General features: G+C 37.4%; 3 protein-coding genes across 4 annotated transcripts in view; 1 reads left to right on the forward strand and 2 right to left on the reverse strand.

Annotated features, from left to right (window-relative positions):
• The window catches only part of LOC134811988 (uncharacterized), a 93731-nt gene that overhangs the window by 38063 nt on the left and 38558 nt on the right, over positions 1-17110 (reverse strand). The window lies entirely within an intron of this gene.
• Positions 1432-5985, forward strand: LOC134821410 (thymidine phosphorylase-like). 2 transcript variants are annotated; one of them, XM_063832157.1, is made up of 10 exons: positions 1432-1566; positions 1951-2221; positions 2395-2495; positions 2693-2809; positions 2987-3139; positions 3258-3450; positions 4382-4480; positions 4633-4763; positions 5264-5392; positions 5574-5985. In XM_063832157.1, exons 1-10 carry the CDS (start codon positions 1447-1449, stop codon positions 5625-5627), a joined length of 1368 nt encoding a protein of 455 aa, XP_063688227.1. In that variant the 5' UTR covers positions 1432-1446; the 3' UTR covers positions 5628-5985. The 2 variants fall into 2 exon arrangements, with proteins under 2 accessions (XP_063688227.1, XP_063688223.1); XM_063832153.1 differs by having other exon boundaries at positions 2693-2833; positions 5574-5723.
• On the reverse strand, positions 5938-9031 carry LOC134821423 (solute carrier family 35 member G1-like). The gene is made up of 5 exons (XM_063832167.1): positions 8811-9031; positions 8299-8488; positions 7646-8069; positions 7429-7499; positions 5938-6721 (listed from the first exon to the last, which is right to left on the reverse strand). The coding sequence occupies exons 1-5, from the start codon at positions 8956-8958 to the stop codon at positions 6469-6471; spliced, it is 1086 nt and encodes a 361-aa protein (XP_063688237.1). The 5' UTR covers positions 8959-9031; the 3' UTR covers positions 5938-6468.

Below are 17110 nucleotides of genomic sequence, written 5' to 3' on the forward strand. Positions count from 1 at the left end.
AAATGTACGATGGATAATTTGATTATTTACTTCTTGTAACTTACTGCTTACAATTATCTTAGTTTCTGATTCTCGTCAACGATATAGCATTATGTTTAGTGTTAACCTTTGTTTTGAACATCAGGCTCACCAGATCACGTATTACTATTAGATATCTTGAGATTACGGGGAAAGTCTTCAGAAAAGTGTACGTGTCCCAAAGAAATTTTAATCGTGAGTAACCTGGTAACCACTTTAGTCTCCTTTATCAACAAAACAACTGTGATAACGCGATGTTTCATGGAATTTAAAATTGGTGTGTGGTTTGCTCAGTAAATTTTAAAGAAAGATCTGTGCCCCAGTGTCAGTAAATTCGAGGATTGTTCATGTTTGGAGTTAGAAAAGTTAGCACCCTCGTTAATAGGTCTCAAGCAGGAGCATTCTTTGCGCTAACTATAGCATATAGTTCCTCCTTATGTAGAAACTATATCGCGTTTCCCACTTCTATCGGCTTGTCATCCAAACAATATTAAATATTTATAATCTTGCGAATTTAAGTGTTTTAGTTTTACTCGATTGATTACCTTATCAGTTCTACTTCTAGCTTGGGATAGTTCAGATCCTGTGGCCATACTTAATCTTAAGACTGGACCGATTTCTAACTCTAAGCAAGCCAAATTAGGGCTGGACACCGAAAAGTTGAAAAATTAAAAATAGGAAAGTTTATCACGCACGGCCACCCCAGAATGGCCCCAAGGCCAAATTGACCGAAAATGCTAAATTCACGACTATGGATTTTGTAAGTTTGGGGTCGTTCACATATTACGTAATCACTTTTTGAACAATTTCTACCCCCCCCCCCCCCCAGCCGAGAGGGGACTGGGGAGGGGGCCGGGGATTTCCAAATGATTATACACTAGTGTAATTTTGAAACTATAGTCATGTGTAAAACTGATTACGGATGGGGGAGGGGGGATGGGGGCTGCTTAGTAAAAAACCCATTTCCCAAAAAATCAGTTTGTGGCCATCCTTAGGCCGGCCGGACAAACTTCTTAGACTCTATCTACTTAGGACGTCCGGAAAATACTAATAGGGAGGGGAGGCCGGTAGTTTTGGAATTTCGGACAAACCCGGACAGGGGGAAGGGGTTGGTTTCTGAAAATCCGGACGTCCGGAAATTTTGGCAGAATTAACGAAAAAGTTACATTTATTTCAACTCTTTGAATTTTGGCGGACGTCTAAGTAGATGCCCCCTTAATTGACCAAATTTGGGCCGATAAGACATTAGAGTTTTTGAAAATTTCAAGTAATTTTTCCGTAGTAAACTTTAAAATGTGCCAAAACTCAATATTATTATATATAAGGTAGAGAGGGTTTAGCAAAAAATCAAAAATAGATACTTTCCGGTTTAATTTTAAACCGGAGTCCCAACCGGAGCTAATTTATTAACTTCAGTTACCTGTTACAATGGTTATTCTGTCAGTCCCAGAGATTCTGTCAAAGAAGCGACAAGGGGATGAGCTACAAGATGGGGAACTGGAGTATTTTATTGAGTGTGTCTGTAATGAAGAAATCGATAGAAGTCAGGTAACATTTTTAAAATTAATTTGGTATGGTTCGTAACTATTCAGACCGTTCTTCATGTTTACCTAGGTTGCTAGTCTATTCCTAGCTTCTATCACAGATATGCGAGAAGAAATGAAACAAATGCTTGCGGAGTACGCGCCGGGTAATCTTCGTGTATTCACACGTCTAGCGATAGTTAACCCGCGATAAACCACCTTGTCTGCTTCTTATGACCACTTAACCACACTTTTCTTGACATATTTTTCCTGAAAATCGCGATTTTATTTTTGGTTGGAAAAATGTATTTCCCCGGCAGCAGTTAAAAGTTTTCGGGGTTTTTGAAAACATTTGAGCGAATCCCGAAAACTAAATAATCTGAAACGTGACTGACATATAATTTATCAGATTGGTGCAATGCTGATGGCGTTTTGTCTGCAAGGTCTGACTACTAAAGAGACCGTAACGTTAACCAAGTCTATGATGAACAGTGGGACGGTTCAACAGTGGGACCCCTCCTGGAAGATGGTGGACAAACACAGCACTGGCGGGGTGGGAGATAAAGTAACCTTCCCGCTAGTGGCAGCGGTTCCACTGTTCGGGCTCAAGATGCCCATGGTATCTGGCAGGGGACTAGGACACACTGGCGGAACTGCTGATAAACTTGAGTCTATACCAGGTTCGAATCGAAATATCTTTCTGGTTACACAAACTAAATGAATTACACCGTGGATCACTCGTGCACAATCAGTGTGAGAGGTCACGCTGAGTCACACTAAAGCTTAATAAACAAAGCATCTGCTGCAGTAACAAACAGATAATAATAACCGATCAAGCTCCCTCCCTGACCAGGTTTTAAGATATCCCTAACGGAGGAACACATGATGAGGACACTAAGAGATGTGGGGTGTTATGTGACTACCCAGTTTGGGAACATTGCTCCTGCTGATAAGGTACAATCAACAAGATACCGTCACAATCTGATAGCATAATACTTCAATATTTATTACTTACCCTCAATCTTACCTGATCTTCACTGTACTGGTGTTGAGGGTTTAAAATTGGCATTTCCCACTAAGTTTTAGTTCTTGCATCACATGTTTGTTTTCCTGACCCTGCTTAACATCTCCTGATTCGTTGCTCTCCCTAGATCCTCTACTCTATCAGAGACATCACCTCCACTGTATGTTACGCTCCTTTAAGTTGCTCAAGTATCATGAGCAAAAAGCTTGCGGAGGGACTGGGGAGTCTTGTGCTGGATGTAAAGGTTAGTCTTGTGCTGGATGTAAAGGTTAGTCCTAGATTCACTATCTAACGAGGTTCACTATCTAACTTCCAATAAAGAAACACAAAACCTTGGATTGTTTGGTCAGCATTAAACATTAAAGTAAACTCATGATGCCTATTCTTTACAAAACTAAGTCTGGTAAACCCACAAACCCAGTCAGGAGTAGCCTCAACAACAGACAGTCACGAGCAGGCAGAGTGGCTAGCCCGGATGATGGTGGATATAGGGCACGGTATGGGAGTCAACACAACTGCAGTGCTGACGGAGATGAACACTCCTATCGGCTACACTATCGGCAACTCACTGGAGGTAGTGAAAACTTGCAGTTTCAGGTTTAAAGGTGTTACGTTGTAGTGCAAGGATTTTACAGACATTGTAGTTATGAAATTTTTATCGGAGTGTTATAAGATGATGGTGGTTGTTTCAGATGATTGAGTCGTTAGAGTGCATGAAAGGGAACGGACCAGCTGATCTGGAAATTATAGTGGCAGTCCAGGGAGCTATACTCCTCTGTGACGCAGGCATTGCTTCTACTCAGGAACAAGGAGAAAAAATGATCTTGCAAACGTTCAGAGACGGAACAGCCCTTGAAAAATTCCTTCAAATCTTAGGAAACCAAGGTGGGTAAAACACGGATTTACTGCTTCTACCCGTTTCACCTTCACAACTTGGTTGTATCTGAGCCAAAATTACTTGACAGTAGGCTAAATTATACAAGGTTGTTAAATACGTCAAATTTTCGTGAAAGAATACGACGTATTCGGTTTTAATAAAGAATACGTCGTAATACGCCGTAATACGGTAATTTCTATGGATTGTTAAATACGTCCACGAATACGCCATAATACGCCGTAATACGCTGATCTGTCAAAATTAAACATTACAGCTGCGCGCCACCCTCATCATTGATCATGCATTAAAGGAGTGCAGTTATACATGATACAGATAACTTAAATTTGTAATCAAATTTCATGGATAATCCGATAAGCTAACATTTTTTGCGAAATTATCAATTACATATTAATACATATTTAATGATTTTGATGTTCAGAGAGCGAGGAGTTCGTCAAGATCAGTCAGCTTCACAGTGCGCTACTCCGGTCTGGGAATTAATTTTTCAGTTTGTTAGCCGTCAGTAATTACTAATTACTATTAGGGATTAGAGGCTGCTCCTAAAACGATCTCGCAATTATCAAAGTTTAAGACCATTTTCTAAAGTTCAGTCCCCTCAACATATTTGAATTTTTGAATTTTTTGAATAAAGAATACGTCGTAATACGTCAATTTTCGAGGATTAATACGTATTCGTATTCCAATACGTATTCCCTCCTAATACGTATTTAACAACCTTGAAATTATAGATACCTTACCTTAATAGAAAACATTTCTCCTTCATTATCACTTTAAAACCTCACTACATTATATAGATTGTTCAATGTTCGGTTACTTTTTATCTCAATACTTAAAATTACTGCATTTATAGCATCACTTTTTTATACCTTTTCAATTTCCCTCTATGTATAAATGTTTGCAAATGTACATTTGTTTTAGGAGTGGAAAAAGGAACGTTAGAATTGTTGAGGAAAGGAGAGTATGATCAAGTGTTTGAAAAGCCAAAATTCGTCGAAAACATCATAGCTCAACAGCCAGGTATACACAACAGATTGTTCGTATTTTGTTAGCGAAAGCTTTCTTTGGACGATTCGATCTTCCGAAGATCATGCCACTTTGAATAATCTCACGTCTAACAAGGCTCACAAATCCAGATAGTTCGGTTTAAATAGTCGAGTATATTTGATCAGGGTTTATAGAAGCTGTGAACGCGATGTCGCTGGGAACAGCTACTGTGCTACTGGGTGGAGGGAGGCAGCTAGCGGGGGATAAGATAGACCCTGCTGTGGGGATAAAACTAATCCGATCCAAAGGAGATCAGGTGTGTGTGTGTGTGTGTGTGTGTGTGTGTGTGTGTGTGTGTGTGTGTGTGTGTGTGTGTGTGTGTGTGTGTGTGTGTGTGTGTGTGTGTGTGTGTGTGTGTGTGTGTGTGTGTGTGTGTGTGTGTGTGTGTGTGTGTGTGTGTGTGTGTGTGTGTGTGTGTGTGTGTGTGTGTGTGTGTGTGTGTGTGTGTGTGTGTGTGTGTGTGTGTGTGTGTGTGTGTGTGTATGTGTGTGTGTGTGTGTGTGTTTGTGTGTGTGTGTGTGTGTGTGTGTGTGTGTGTGTGTGTGTGTGTGTGTGTGTGTGTGTGTGTGTGTGTGTGTGTGTGTGTGTGTGTGTGTGTGTGTGTGTGTGTGTGTGTGTGTGTGTGTGTGTGTGTGTGTGTGTGTGTGTGTGTGTGTGTGTGTGTGTGTGTGTGTGTGTGTGTGTGTGTGTGTGTGTGTGTGTGTGTTGGAGTGTTAATATTGATATCTAATTTAATATAAACTACACCTTACGTAGGTCGAACGCGGAGATATTTTAGCTGAGATCCACCACAATGGCAAGCTATCCAAAATGTTGAGAACTAGGATTGAAGAAGCTTTTCTTATCGGTGAAAGCAAGTCTCCAATAAGACGAGTCATTGCAATTGTTAGTTTCCTTTACATCAAAATTAGTTATTCTTAAATCTATATGAAACTCAAATACTGCTAAAATATCAAAAGGTTTGCCTTTCATTTTTATTTTTGGATCACATAGATGGTCCTAGATTTTTGAAGAAAACAGCATGGCAATTTCAAATGTTTAAACTCAAATAATTGCTTGTCCCCAGGTGAAGCCCGATGTTCCTACTGTTGATTACGAAGTTTACAGGAATCAGCACTGACCAAAGAATTACTGAATACTGCGTTTGAGTTTTGAGAAAACGTTAATGCTTTATTTCGGACAATTTAATTTTACGCCTCAAGGGCTCATATTGCTATCAGACTGAGATTTAATAATATTAAACTTACGGACTATAAGTATAAAGACTTCACACCATGACATAATCTGAAATTTTTACTTTTATTTTTGGTGATTGTTTGTTTCAGCCTTTAAAATGTCTAAGTATTTTCTAAATTATTTACTGAATACTTTTTGGCTATGAAGTTTTCCTATAATCTTTATCCGTATAAATATTGATAATGAAACGAAACTTTAGGACAAAGTAACCGAAAATATCATTCATTAGCACTTTCCCGAAATATTTCTTATCTAAGATTAAAATAAGGTCTGACAATTCCCATTAAGTTTAGATAAAATCATTAATAACCAAAAAAATTAAATCACCATTCAAAATTGAATACAAACATTGTCACTTCGTTGTCCAAAATCATTTTAGATTGCGACATTCATACATAAATTGCTGACAAAAATCAATAAATTAACCAATTTACTCAAATATAACTTGATTATCAAAAGAATGGTAAGGAATCTTTTACCTTTTTACTGAAGCCACTCATCAATCTTAATTAAAAATCAAGCAAATCACATTAATTACTTTAAAGTAATTAATTACTTTAAAGTAATGAAAAACGTGTATTCACATTCATAGAGAATCAAACCTGATTTTGAAGAATCATTAGGTCATCCTACTTAGCATGCAAAGAAAAAGGGATTACTGAAAGCTAAAAATATTTTACAAATGTATTACATCCAAAAATAGTAAAATACCCAGAAATTAAAAATCAATCATCCTGGTTTTTGAGAATGGTATATTTCCCCACCTTAGGCGAGTCTGTACTGTTAATGGGAAGGATTTTGTGACTTTTGTCATCGCCACGAGGCACAATAATGACAGTTAACATGGAAGCCATAATCAGCGCACATCCAGATAAGGACCATCTGTTTGGATAGAGCTTGAATATCGTGACTTGGAACAGGAAGGGTAGGACTATGTCAAAATATTTAAGTAAGGACGCTTTTGCTGGTTTTCCGTACCTAGATATTTGATGTGTTAAAATACTAAATATTAGATTAAGTTATTATTTTTCACTGTTCGAAACGACACGTGTCATCAATGGATCATTTACATTTACAAACGGAGTATAATTGTTCCCAATTCTACACATCAATGACTAGTCCGACCCACCAGTGGCCAGTATGTACCAGTATACAAAAGAGATAATAAAAAATTATTACAATTATTATGTAAGAATTATTATTAGATTCGTGTTTATATAGAAAACATTTTCTGCAGAATGGACAGGGAAAGTAACTTACATATTGAGGCACTTTCCTTGTACCATCAAGATTCAAGAATGAATCGGACCGAAAATTTTCTAAGACGAAATTGTTTTCAAAATTTTTCTGGAAACTACTTTTATTTATGTTTCATCATTCATGCTACCCTGATCATTTTGAGCCGTAAATACTTTTTGGTCCGTATCTACATTCGGAAGGCTGTGGATGTGATTGGTTCCATATACTTATAAAGAACGTAATATTTGGCCCTCGGGTTTAACTTTAAAGGAAGATGCGCAAATTTGGTCTTCAGATTTAAGGAAAAATGCGCAATTTGTCGCGGCAAACGTCAAAAATCGCGATTTTTCGCGGAGAATGGGTGAAATCGCGATTCCGCACGTGTCAAAATCTAGCCTATTATTAGATATTTAATCTCTTGGAAATGCTTGTATTTTAATCCTCACCTCATAGCAGTGCACACACAGAGTTGCTGCAGGAAGTAGAAGCTCGACATAAGCAGCATAAACAGGAAGTTCTGAAATTACGAAGTTGTATAACTTAGACGTGAAATTTGTTAATCGAAATCAATCTGGATTAAACAGAAACCTATAAATTGGTTAATCAAACACTTCCACACATTTCTTCTTATTCCAATGAGAGAAAACAGGAAGAAACACTAACCGAGCTTGTGGGAATACCAACAAATTCCCTCTTGGAAACCCCCTCTCCGCTTGCGGACAGTGCAATGTAAGTGTTGATGAGAGTAAGGGCTGTGAGACCCATTGAAGACAAATAAAGGACTATCACGTGAACAGAGGTGGAATTACTTGTAACACTGACCGCTACATACTTAGCTGCCTTGAAGAAACCTCTCGTCAGAGCAGCTGCTATTGCTAAGTAGAATATTGGCGTTCTGGCCGGGCCATGATCGCTGCTTCCGAAGAGGAAATCTGGCTGTGCCACGAAGATAACCCCACCAGTGGCCACAAGAAGGGAGGCAAAGTCTGAAATTTGGAGCTGTTCTTTGAGGAAGAAGGACGAGAGGAGTACTGTGAATACTGGTGCTGTGGTTAGGAGAAGGGTGGCTTCACCAATCGGCAACTGTCTGAAACATCATCAATATCAGAATTTAGGTGATAAATAACACCAGAGACCGTCATTCCACTTTTGGTTTTTCCAGGTGGTTTGTGACTTAACTGTTAACGAAGAAAAAAAAATCCGCACTCTTGCTGCACAACATTTTTAAAGCAGGTGCGGGATCGCAGTATAGTTGCAAAATATAATCACACCTTATATGTTCCATAAGTTGCCTCTGCAAAGTTATGACCCGTTACCTTAGTGCGAAGACAGTGCAGGAAGCGGTGATAGTTCCGAACAGGGCAGAGAGGAGGAGTTGTTTGTCTTTCCAGGCAGTCAGCGCTAGACGGGGCTGGGCGGTGAACTGGTTGTAGAATATGCAGGTCAAGGTGCACAGGAAGAACCTCCACCAAAGTATTTCTGTTACCGGCACATCGTCGATAAAATCTGAGGATTTGGTAAGTTTATAATTCCCAAGATCTTTATTAACAACTGTAATCCTAATTCTTATATCTCTACTGATTATCAATTCGCTGATATATTTTTACTTTGTCACTTGCGTACCAGTACCAGGTCATAAATGCGAAATAAAATATTTCGAATGATCGAGGTAAAAAATAGTAGTGAATGATAGTTTTTTAAACGGATCATAAAATACAATTCATTTGCACCATGGTGCTACAGTTACGTTAACCAGACAGTTACGTGAACCAGACATGTGAACAAGGAGTTCAGAGAGAAGAAAAAATATGTTTGAAATGATACTGACCTGTGAACAAGGAGCTCAGGGAGAAAAAGGAGCAGGAGAGGATAATAATACTGCAACACTTTGCATCCTGCGACATCAGCGGCCGCGACTTCTCCATCCCAGCAGCGTTTTTAGCTCGATCACCCAGATCTTTTAGCTTCTCAAACATAGCCCCGTTCTCGAATCCAAAGTGACATCTTAGAAAAAGTTCCGCTGAACTGCCATATCCAGCTACGTTATGTTTTTTATTAGGTTGTCCGGAGTATTAAAGCATTAATTGAACAAAGCGTATTAGGAAGAAAAAAAACGAATGCTACGACTAACGAGCCGAGCCAGAGTGTGAAGAATGAAGATGTTTGTTTTGGGCATAAGAAATGGGGTTGGTTGAAAATATGAAGTCGATAAGGTCCAATCAAATCATGACAAACTGTTTAGAGCAGACATGAAAAACTCAATAAAATTCATAAGGCTGTCTATTTCTTCAGCTGATAGTTGGTACAAGAGCACGTGTTAATTGACCGGACTGGAATAAAATCAGCCATTTGTTTAGCTAATTAGACTGAGGGGAAAAATTGTCTAAAACAAGTTTAGTAACTTAACTCTTACAGTAATTCTGAGACCTGAGTATTGACTGCTGTATTCAAACCCGAAAACAACAAAACATGGTGATGTTTACAAAGTCACTCTAAAAATAACTAAAATTTCACATGTCCGACCTAGAATATCGACCTTTACTGTTACATAGTCATACGTCAAAGTGAAAGAAGATCGACCGTCCACTGTTTGAGTGCTTCTGTATACCCTGAAGCTTAGATTACATGAAGTATTTAGTTGGCTTGCCCGCCGTATTACGAAACGCTGAATACTTTGGAACACTATAGACATCAATTTAGTGGTATGTGTTACCAAATTTAGCAATAAGTAACTATTGCCTATTGGATTTGGAGTCAGAGGAATAGCTCAAATAGAAAATGTGGATTTAACCGGCGAACGTACTGTAGTGCGACATGTAGTGCGACATGTATACGACATATAATACGTGTGACATGTACTGCGACATGTACTGCAACAATGTAAAAGTTAACCTGTGGACCCCAGGCCCAGGCTTTAATGTTCAAAAACATAAAAATTCGGCGGAATGACAGGCTGAGCGCCGCCCAGTAATGACAATGTAATTGTGAATCGTTTTAAAATTTAACCACAAAATTTATTTAAAAGAGTAGAGAATATTAATGAATTTGTGACGATTGCGCTTATCAATTGGAATTTAATTTTATACGGTAAAGTAAGTGGATTTGCGGACAACTTTAACTTTAAGTAATAAGTTTAACCAGAGAATACTTTAACCAAAGAATTGATTAGAATATCCTATCATTAGATCTCGTAGAGTCTACTTTTAGTAAAACCATAATCTTAGTAGGAGTAGCACCAAAAACTAATCTAGTAATATAACTTAAACTATAATCTAGTAATATAACCAAATTATTAAGAATGCATTCGATAATGATAATAATCGAATATAACCGATGAATTTTTTCCGCGCTAAATGATCAAATAATGGAAGTAGCGTAGCCTACTGCCAATATTGTACCAGAATCTGGGATATTAATTTTACAGTTACAACTACAACTACAAGGGCTATGCTTTGGGCTGCGCGTCCATTTGGAGCTTTCAGAATCTATTCGGATTCGCCTCTTTAAAATAATTTTTATAATGAACCTATTATATTACTATTAGTTGAAACGGACTGATAGCATTATTAACCTTCATTTGCAATTTTCGTTCACATCACATTATTTTAAAGTATCGCCAACAAGGAAGCTTAAAGACATTTAATTTAAAAAGTAATACTTATCAGACATCATCACGCCGTTGTTACGTAAAATAAACAAAAGCAGTATTGCTATTAGCACATATAATTTTGAATTGTACCGTACGCAACGTAAAAGTAAGAAACTTCAAAAGTAATCTGTGGGGTTTCTTTATTTCGTCGAATAAAATGATAGTACTGAGTCGTGACCAGTGCAAACACCAAAATCCTTATAATTGGAAATAGATCAACGGCAATAAAACAAAAAAAACCCGAAAGCGTTATACGACTACGAGAGTTTAGAGTTGATGAAAAAAGCTATCAACAAAGTGTGCTCCTTTATCAAAAAAGAATCTTCAGCATGAAACTTATTGCGAAAAATAAATGTAACTCTGGGTAGAACTATGCAGGTGTAGTGAGGAGATGGGGGTGTAGTGACTATTGAGGTTTGATTAGTCAACTATAAGTATAGTCGACTTTGAGGAAGTTTAAACACGATTTAGTTTACTGGGCGGTGCTCAGCCTGTCATTCCGCCGAGCATTATAGCTGGGGTCCACAGGTAAGAAGTAGTGAATTATAGCTATCAGACAACCATGTAAAAGCTTAAGTTCTTCTAGCTATTTCCAAAAACGAAATCTGATCCAAACTATTGCACTAATGCCGGTGTGGTACTTAAGTACACGATTAATCGTTGGCCACTAGCCCCATATTCTTATATTTAGTATGCAATGAGGCAGACATCTAAGTGATAGTATTTGAATATATGATTCGATGCGGTCGAGGTGCACTAGTAGTAGTTCGTTACATCTGATAATATGCAGAAAATGTTGCGGCTTTTCTCAATCATCTAAAACATTTTACACCAGTACAACTACATAGCATTGGTGTACTATATCGTAAAGGGTTGAGAACAAACATGTACAGCCCTCTCTTCGCCGAGTTATTTGAAAATTATTTTTGTTTCATAGTAGTTCCGACTTCCGAGACTTCGAAATTAGAATAGTATAGAAAACGCTACGTAGTTTGTAGTTGTTAAGAAAGAAATAAATCCATTTATACTTTATACTACGAATCCCTATCACAATGCTGGCAAGCATTACCGTCGCCCTTATATTCGCAATACTATTTACCCCCTATACTAGTATATCCCCTTTATTGTTTTCCAGGCATTAAGACTCATCGAAAGTAGTTCAGCAGGCATATTTAAGTTCAAAACATTCTAATTCAATGTTAAAGATGACAGGAATAAGAAATAGTTATGTGGAGGTTTTTAAGAAATTTGCGCAAAATACGCGCCAGCATGTTATACGAAATTAGGTAAAAAACCCAAAATCGCCATATTCAGGTGCCTTAAAAACCATGTTAAAATTGAGTTAGAGATATGAAACTTTGCAGGGCGTCTAGACGTTGTCCAAATCGACTGTAAAAAAAAATTCATGTTTCAGGAGTATCGGGAAGTGAGTTTTCTGGAACCCCTGTTTTACAACAGATTGTCGTGAAGTATATATATATATATATATTATGATTGGCTACTGGGACACGTCATACACACGGTTGGATTGTTAATATATATATATATATATATATAGACGCTTTTGCAGTCAATTATAGCCTACATTCAAGTGTCCGTAGATTCAAAAGGATAAAAGATACAGTCATTTTGAACCACAGGTCTTGAAAATAATCGTTTACAATCCAGTTTCCATTATATCAAAAAATAATTTAACGTCATCATCATCACTTGATGACGTCATCAAGTTAAGTGTTTTTAAAACTTGGTTTTTAACAAAATAACAACTTTTCAAATCGATTTTAAACCATTAAGGAGTAATTTTATTCAAAATCTGAGGACATTTTTATCTTAGATAATTGTTCAAGCATTCTGAAAATCTACCGGAAAATTTTCCTACCTTGCTCCTTCATAAAGATATTCGCTATTGAAGTTAGTGCTTTTTTGAAGAATAATTTTATAAAAATACAAAAGTTGTGAATTAGTATTCTCTGGTGTTGGGCTATCCCTTGGGTTGTGGAGCTCGATTGTGCTTCCTAAAGGTCTAAATTGTGTTATAGGCTAGTTTTAAAGTTAAAAATCGAAAAGTTGCACACGTGGGGACACGCCCAAATTGATAGAAAATTGCTAAAATTACTGAAAATTGCTGTTTTCACCATTTTTATCAACTTTGGAGTCCCGTTGTGATCCAAGTTCTATATGAAATCTTTTGAAACTTTGCATGCTTATTAAATTATATATAAAATACTGCTATGCAAAAATTTACGGTGATTCAATATTGTATGCGCACGCAACGTCCGCTCAAAGTTTGCACGTGCGAAAGGTGAGAATTTTGCTCATTCGTGATTTCGAATAAATTCTGCTTTCCCGCGATATTTAAATGGAATTATATATGAATTTAATGCCAACTTGAATGAGTAAAAAGTGCCATATTTAGTCAGGTAAAATTTCGAAATCGATGAAATTACCTCCTAATTATTAATATAAATATTAATGAAGTTATGAGTTTACATTTCGGCTTTGTAAATTATCCTGACATTATAATCAAAAAGAGATGATATTTGACCAAAACCCATAATCATGGGTAGAGTGTACCGCTGCCAGTGTCTCTCTTTTCCAAACAAAAGGAAATGATATTAATTTGAATAACCGTCCGCAAATGCAAATTGATACCGAGAATGAAATCGGTCGCTCGCTTTTTCCATTCGATCACGGCTTACGAATTGTAATTGGTAATAAAGCTTATTGATTAGAAAAAGCGAGCGACCGATTTCATTCTCGGTATCAATTTGCATTTGCGGACGGTTATTCAAATTAATATCATTTCCTTTTGTTTGGAAAAGAGAGACACTGGCAGCGGTACACTCTACCCATGATTATGGGTTTTGGTCAAATTAGTATTACTGTTATTTGTTAGTCAGTTTGCATTAATGGGAAAGTAGATGTCTGGCACAACTCTTAAAAGAATAATACTGAGAGTGTCAGTAAATACGAAATCTTCCGGCAGCACAGCTTGCCTATCTATTTCTAAGTAATGGTTTGATCGAGTAAAATTAAAATCTGGCGAACAGATTGCATCTTGAGCTACAAAGATTAAAGCCCTACAATGAATCATGACCTTGGAACCACGACATATCCTTAAAAGCTGGGACAAAACGCGAACATCTCAAATTTACTACCAATAAGAAAATAGCCTCGCCTCAAACGTCCACTCTTAGTCTTTGTCAACAGCAGACAAAAGAATGGACTTAAAGACACTGGGCGTGAAGGGAGTGAACAAAAACTAGTGTAAGTGTAACAAATGGTTAAACTGCTAAAGTTAAAATTTTAACCCAGAGAGGGCGGTGACTTTTCATTATTTGATGGTCATAAAGAACGTATGAGAATATGACAAAAGCTACGATTGAAACATGTGTCTACCTCATGAGATTGATAGAGCAGTAAAGAATATCCACCTTCAAACTGTAGTATTAAATAATATACGTCATAGCATAATGACGTTCGACAGTAAACCTAAACAAATAGCACACTTTTTTTACAAAGAAAGAAAACTTGGTGTCCTTCAAAGGAACGGAGTTTGCATTTTATTTCTATAGAACTGACCGCACCTTCAGGCATATCCATCATCTAGGCAGCAGCTAAGCTGGCCGTTCAGATTGCCACGATCGCAGTAAAAATACGCAGTCACAAATTTTAGAGAGAGTAATATAAATGGGAGTTACTGCACACAGCTTACAAGTAGAGCTGAGAGCAAGAAACCAGTGCGGCTATTAACTAGAAAATTAGTTCAGGGACAGCTGTACGGCTGATAACTGTACTGCTGCCAGAGAGGGAGAGAGAGGGAGGGGGACCCGGGACATCATGATCATTGGTGTTGTCATGTGTTCTGACATGAGAAAATGACGTGCTGAAATCAATCTGTGAGTCTGTTTGATCTGTAATTTAACAACAAAATACATCCGGTTATGGCTAGAACAGAAGATCTATCAGATTTTCGTGTCGTGCTTCTTTTATTGCTGATAAATTTCTTGAAAGTGGATAAAGGAATCCGCACGGACACGACTTTACAGTTACCGGGATGCAAATGAGTGAGCGTATTTGCTCTTCATCGAGAAATGAGACGCAACGTTACACTTACATGCTTTACAGCCAGGTTTTGGATTGACTTAACTAGTCAACCATTTAAACCAAGTTGAAATATTCCAATCTCAGTCCCAATACACATTTGTAATAGATTTGGAGTGTTGTAATTAGTTTTAAACTGCTGCCTTGAAGATGGTACAATGTACATGCTCCTTGAGTCATTAGTGTACCGCACTGTGCACGTGTGTTCAATTCCTATTCCAGTATACTAGACAAGAGATCAAATTGTTGAGCAGTAGTACTAGTACTGCTCCTTCGTGGAAATAATTGCAGATTTGTTCAGATGGTTCAGCACCGCTGAATCTGGAGTACTGCCCCTGGCACATCTATCTATTATCTATTATTACCGGGTACTATTTTCTAGTCAACAAGATTCTTCCTAAGTTTTGTTACGTGATTAGAAGTTTGAGCCGAAATTTTGGGCCACGCAATTTATCACGGCTCCAAGTTTTCCGTCCGTGTTATGTACTTTTGTGACCCTTATAACATAATTGTTAGGTACCTATAACTATGAGGACTTAACGGTTAAGAAATTATCAGGTTAAATATTAGGTGCATAAGATATTTACAGGGTTAGATTAAAATAGTCAGCGCGTACATAATCGTTACGAATCTCATAGAAAGTAACAGGGAGACAGGGTAATTTTGTTTTATAGACGGCCTCGCTAAACTACGTGTCCCAGGATTGAGATTCGATTGTGTTAGGTTCTTTACTCTCCTGTATCGAGCGAAGTTCCGTGCTGGTCTCCATTTTATGAAACTACTACGATCATAAGATAAGTAAATGAATTTTATGTGGGTTCAAAACAAGCATCAACATGATAACTATAATTATAAACTATTTACTTTCTTAGTGCTTACCAACTAAGTGCGTCCTAACTATGTGCTTACCACTTACGTATTCGAAGGGTGAGAAAGGATTCAAAATATTAAGTGATTTCACATCGTCTGACCGAATTCTATGAGAAATGCAAAAAATTAATAACTTGGTTAACACTAACATGAAATGAATATTGATTCTACGGAGGGTACGTAACACAAAGAACGAAAAGAACACAGTGCCTCTTGAAGTACAGTGGCTAATATAATTTTCTTTAAAAGTTATTATATGTGAGAACAAGATGTATCACTTAGCTGAGAAACAAAGAGACAACTAATTAGTAATTCAATACATGTGGGGCACAGTGCTCTTGTCCAGTTACTGTTTGCTGGGACTTAATCGTGAGTTCTGGAACAATGGAGACTTAGTTTTACTGAGCGATATTTAAAACAAAGAATTCCAATGGTTCTCCGGATGAAGTCTTTTTTTATAAGTTAATTGTCGTACTGAAAACATTGGAAGAGTATGTACATATATCAAGAAGTGGTAACCATAGAGACAGGGTTTCAAAAACCCAACCGAAGAGCGGATCTTACTCAGCCTGTCAATCCGCCATTATATATCAACCGGTGTGTTTATAATTATAAACACAAAATCCTGAGGTCCCCATGTAATACGGATAGCAAAGGTAATTGCAACCAAGATGTAATCCAGTTTGAGTTAAGTCCTTAACTGCAAAACAATATAAGTTTAGATCAGCGATCAGAAGAATAATTATAATATTGAAAGACGTATTAATATTATCTATAAACAATACGGTTCACGTACTGTAGTGCGACACGTACTCTAGTGCGACACGTACCCTAGTGCGAAACCTCCAAGATCGACTCTGTCGCACTACAGTGCGCTACCTGGACTGTAGCGTGACACGAACTAAAGTGCGACAAAACAATTTACACATTCAATAAAAATGTGACTTAAAACAATTACAATAACATTGTAACATTGATGGTTGATCTTCATGAGGGACAAATATATGACACGTTTTTGTAATAATTATATGTTGAAAAATGTCGCGTGTTTATTCACCTGACTCAGCTGCACCCGCAAGAAAAGTGGCTTAAGAGACTGGTTCTGTGTAATCGATATCTTTATGTTACGTTTCTAACAATTCTCATGCGAGGATTCGTACATAATGTTGTTGCTTGTTCGGATCGGTGAATCACGGACTGAAAAGTGAAACAAATTCTTCCATATAACTATACAAATGGTCGACACTCAATCACCTGGTTACTGCACATTTTGAGGATATTTCACACTAATGGGGTAAGAACACGTATTAAACCTTATATAATATATTCCTGCTTGCACTATAATAGGAAAAAGTAGTTTATAGTAAATTAGTGCGTGGTGCAGAACAGAGCATTGATGACGAAGTAGTCTATGGTAAACTAGTACGTGGTGCGTAGTTTCTATCCGGACAGCTGGTCAGAGACCAAAGAATCAGCGCCAAATAAACTAAAATAGTACTTGAGTG

The sequence above is a fragment of the Bolinopsis microptera genome, chromosome 1, assembly GCF_026151205.1.
Source record: "Bolinopsis microptera isolate Bmic1 chromosome 1, MBARI_Bmic_1.0, whole genome shotgun sequence".
NCBI lineage: Eukaryota > Metazoa > Ctenophora > Tentaculata > Lobata > Bolinopsidae > Bolinopsis > Bolinopsis microptera.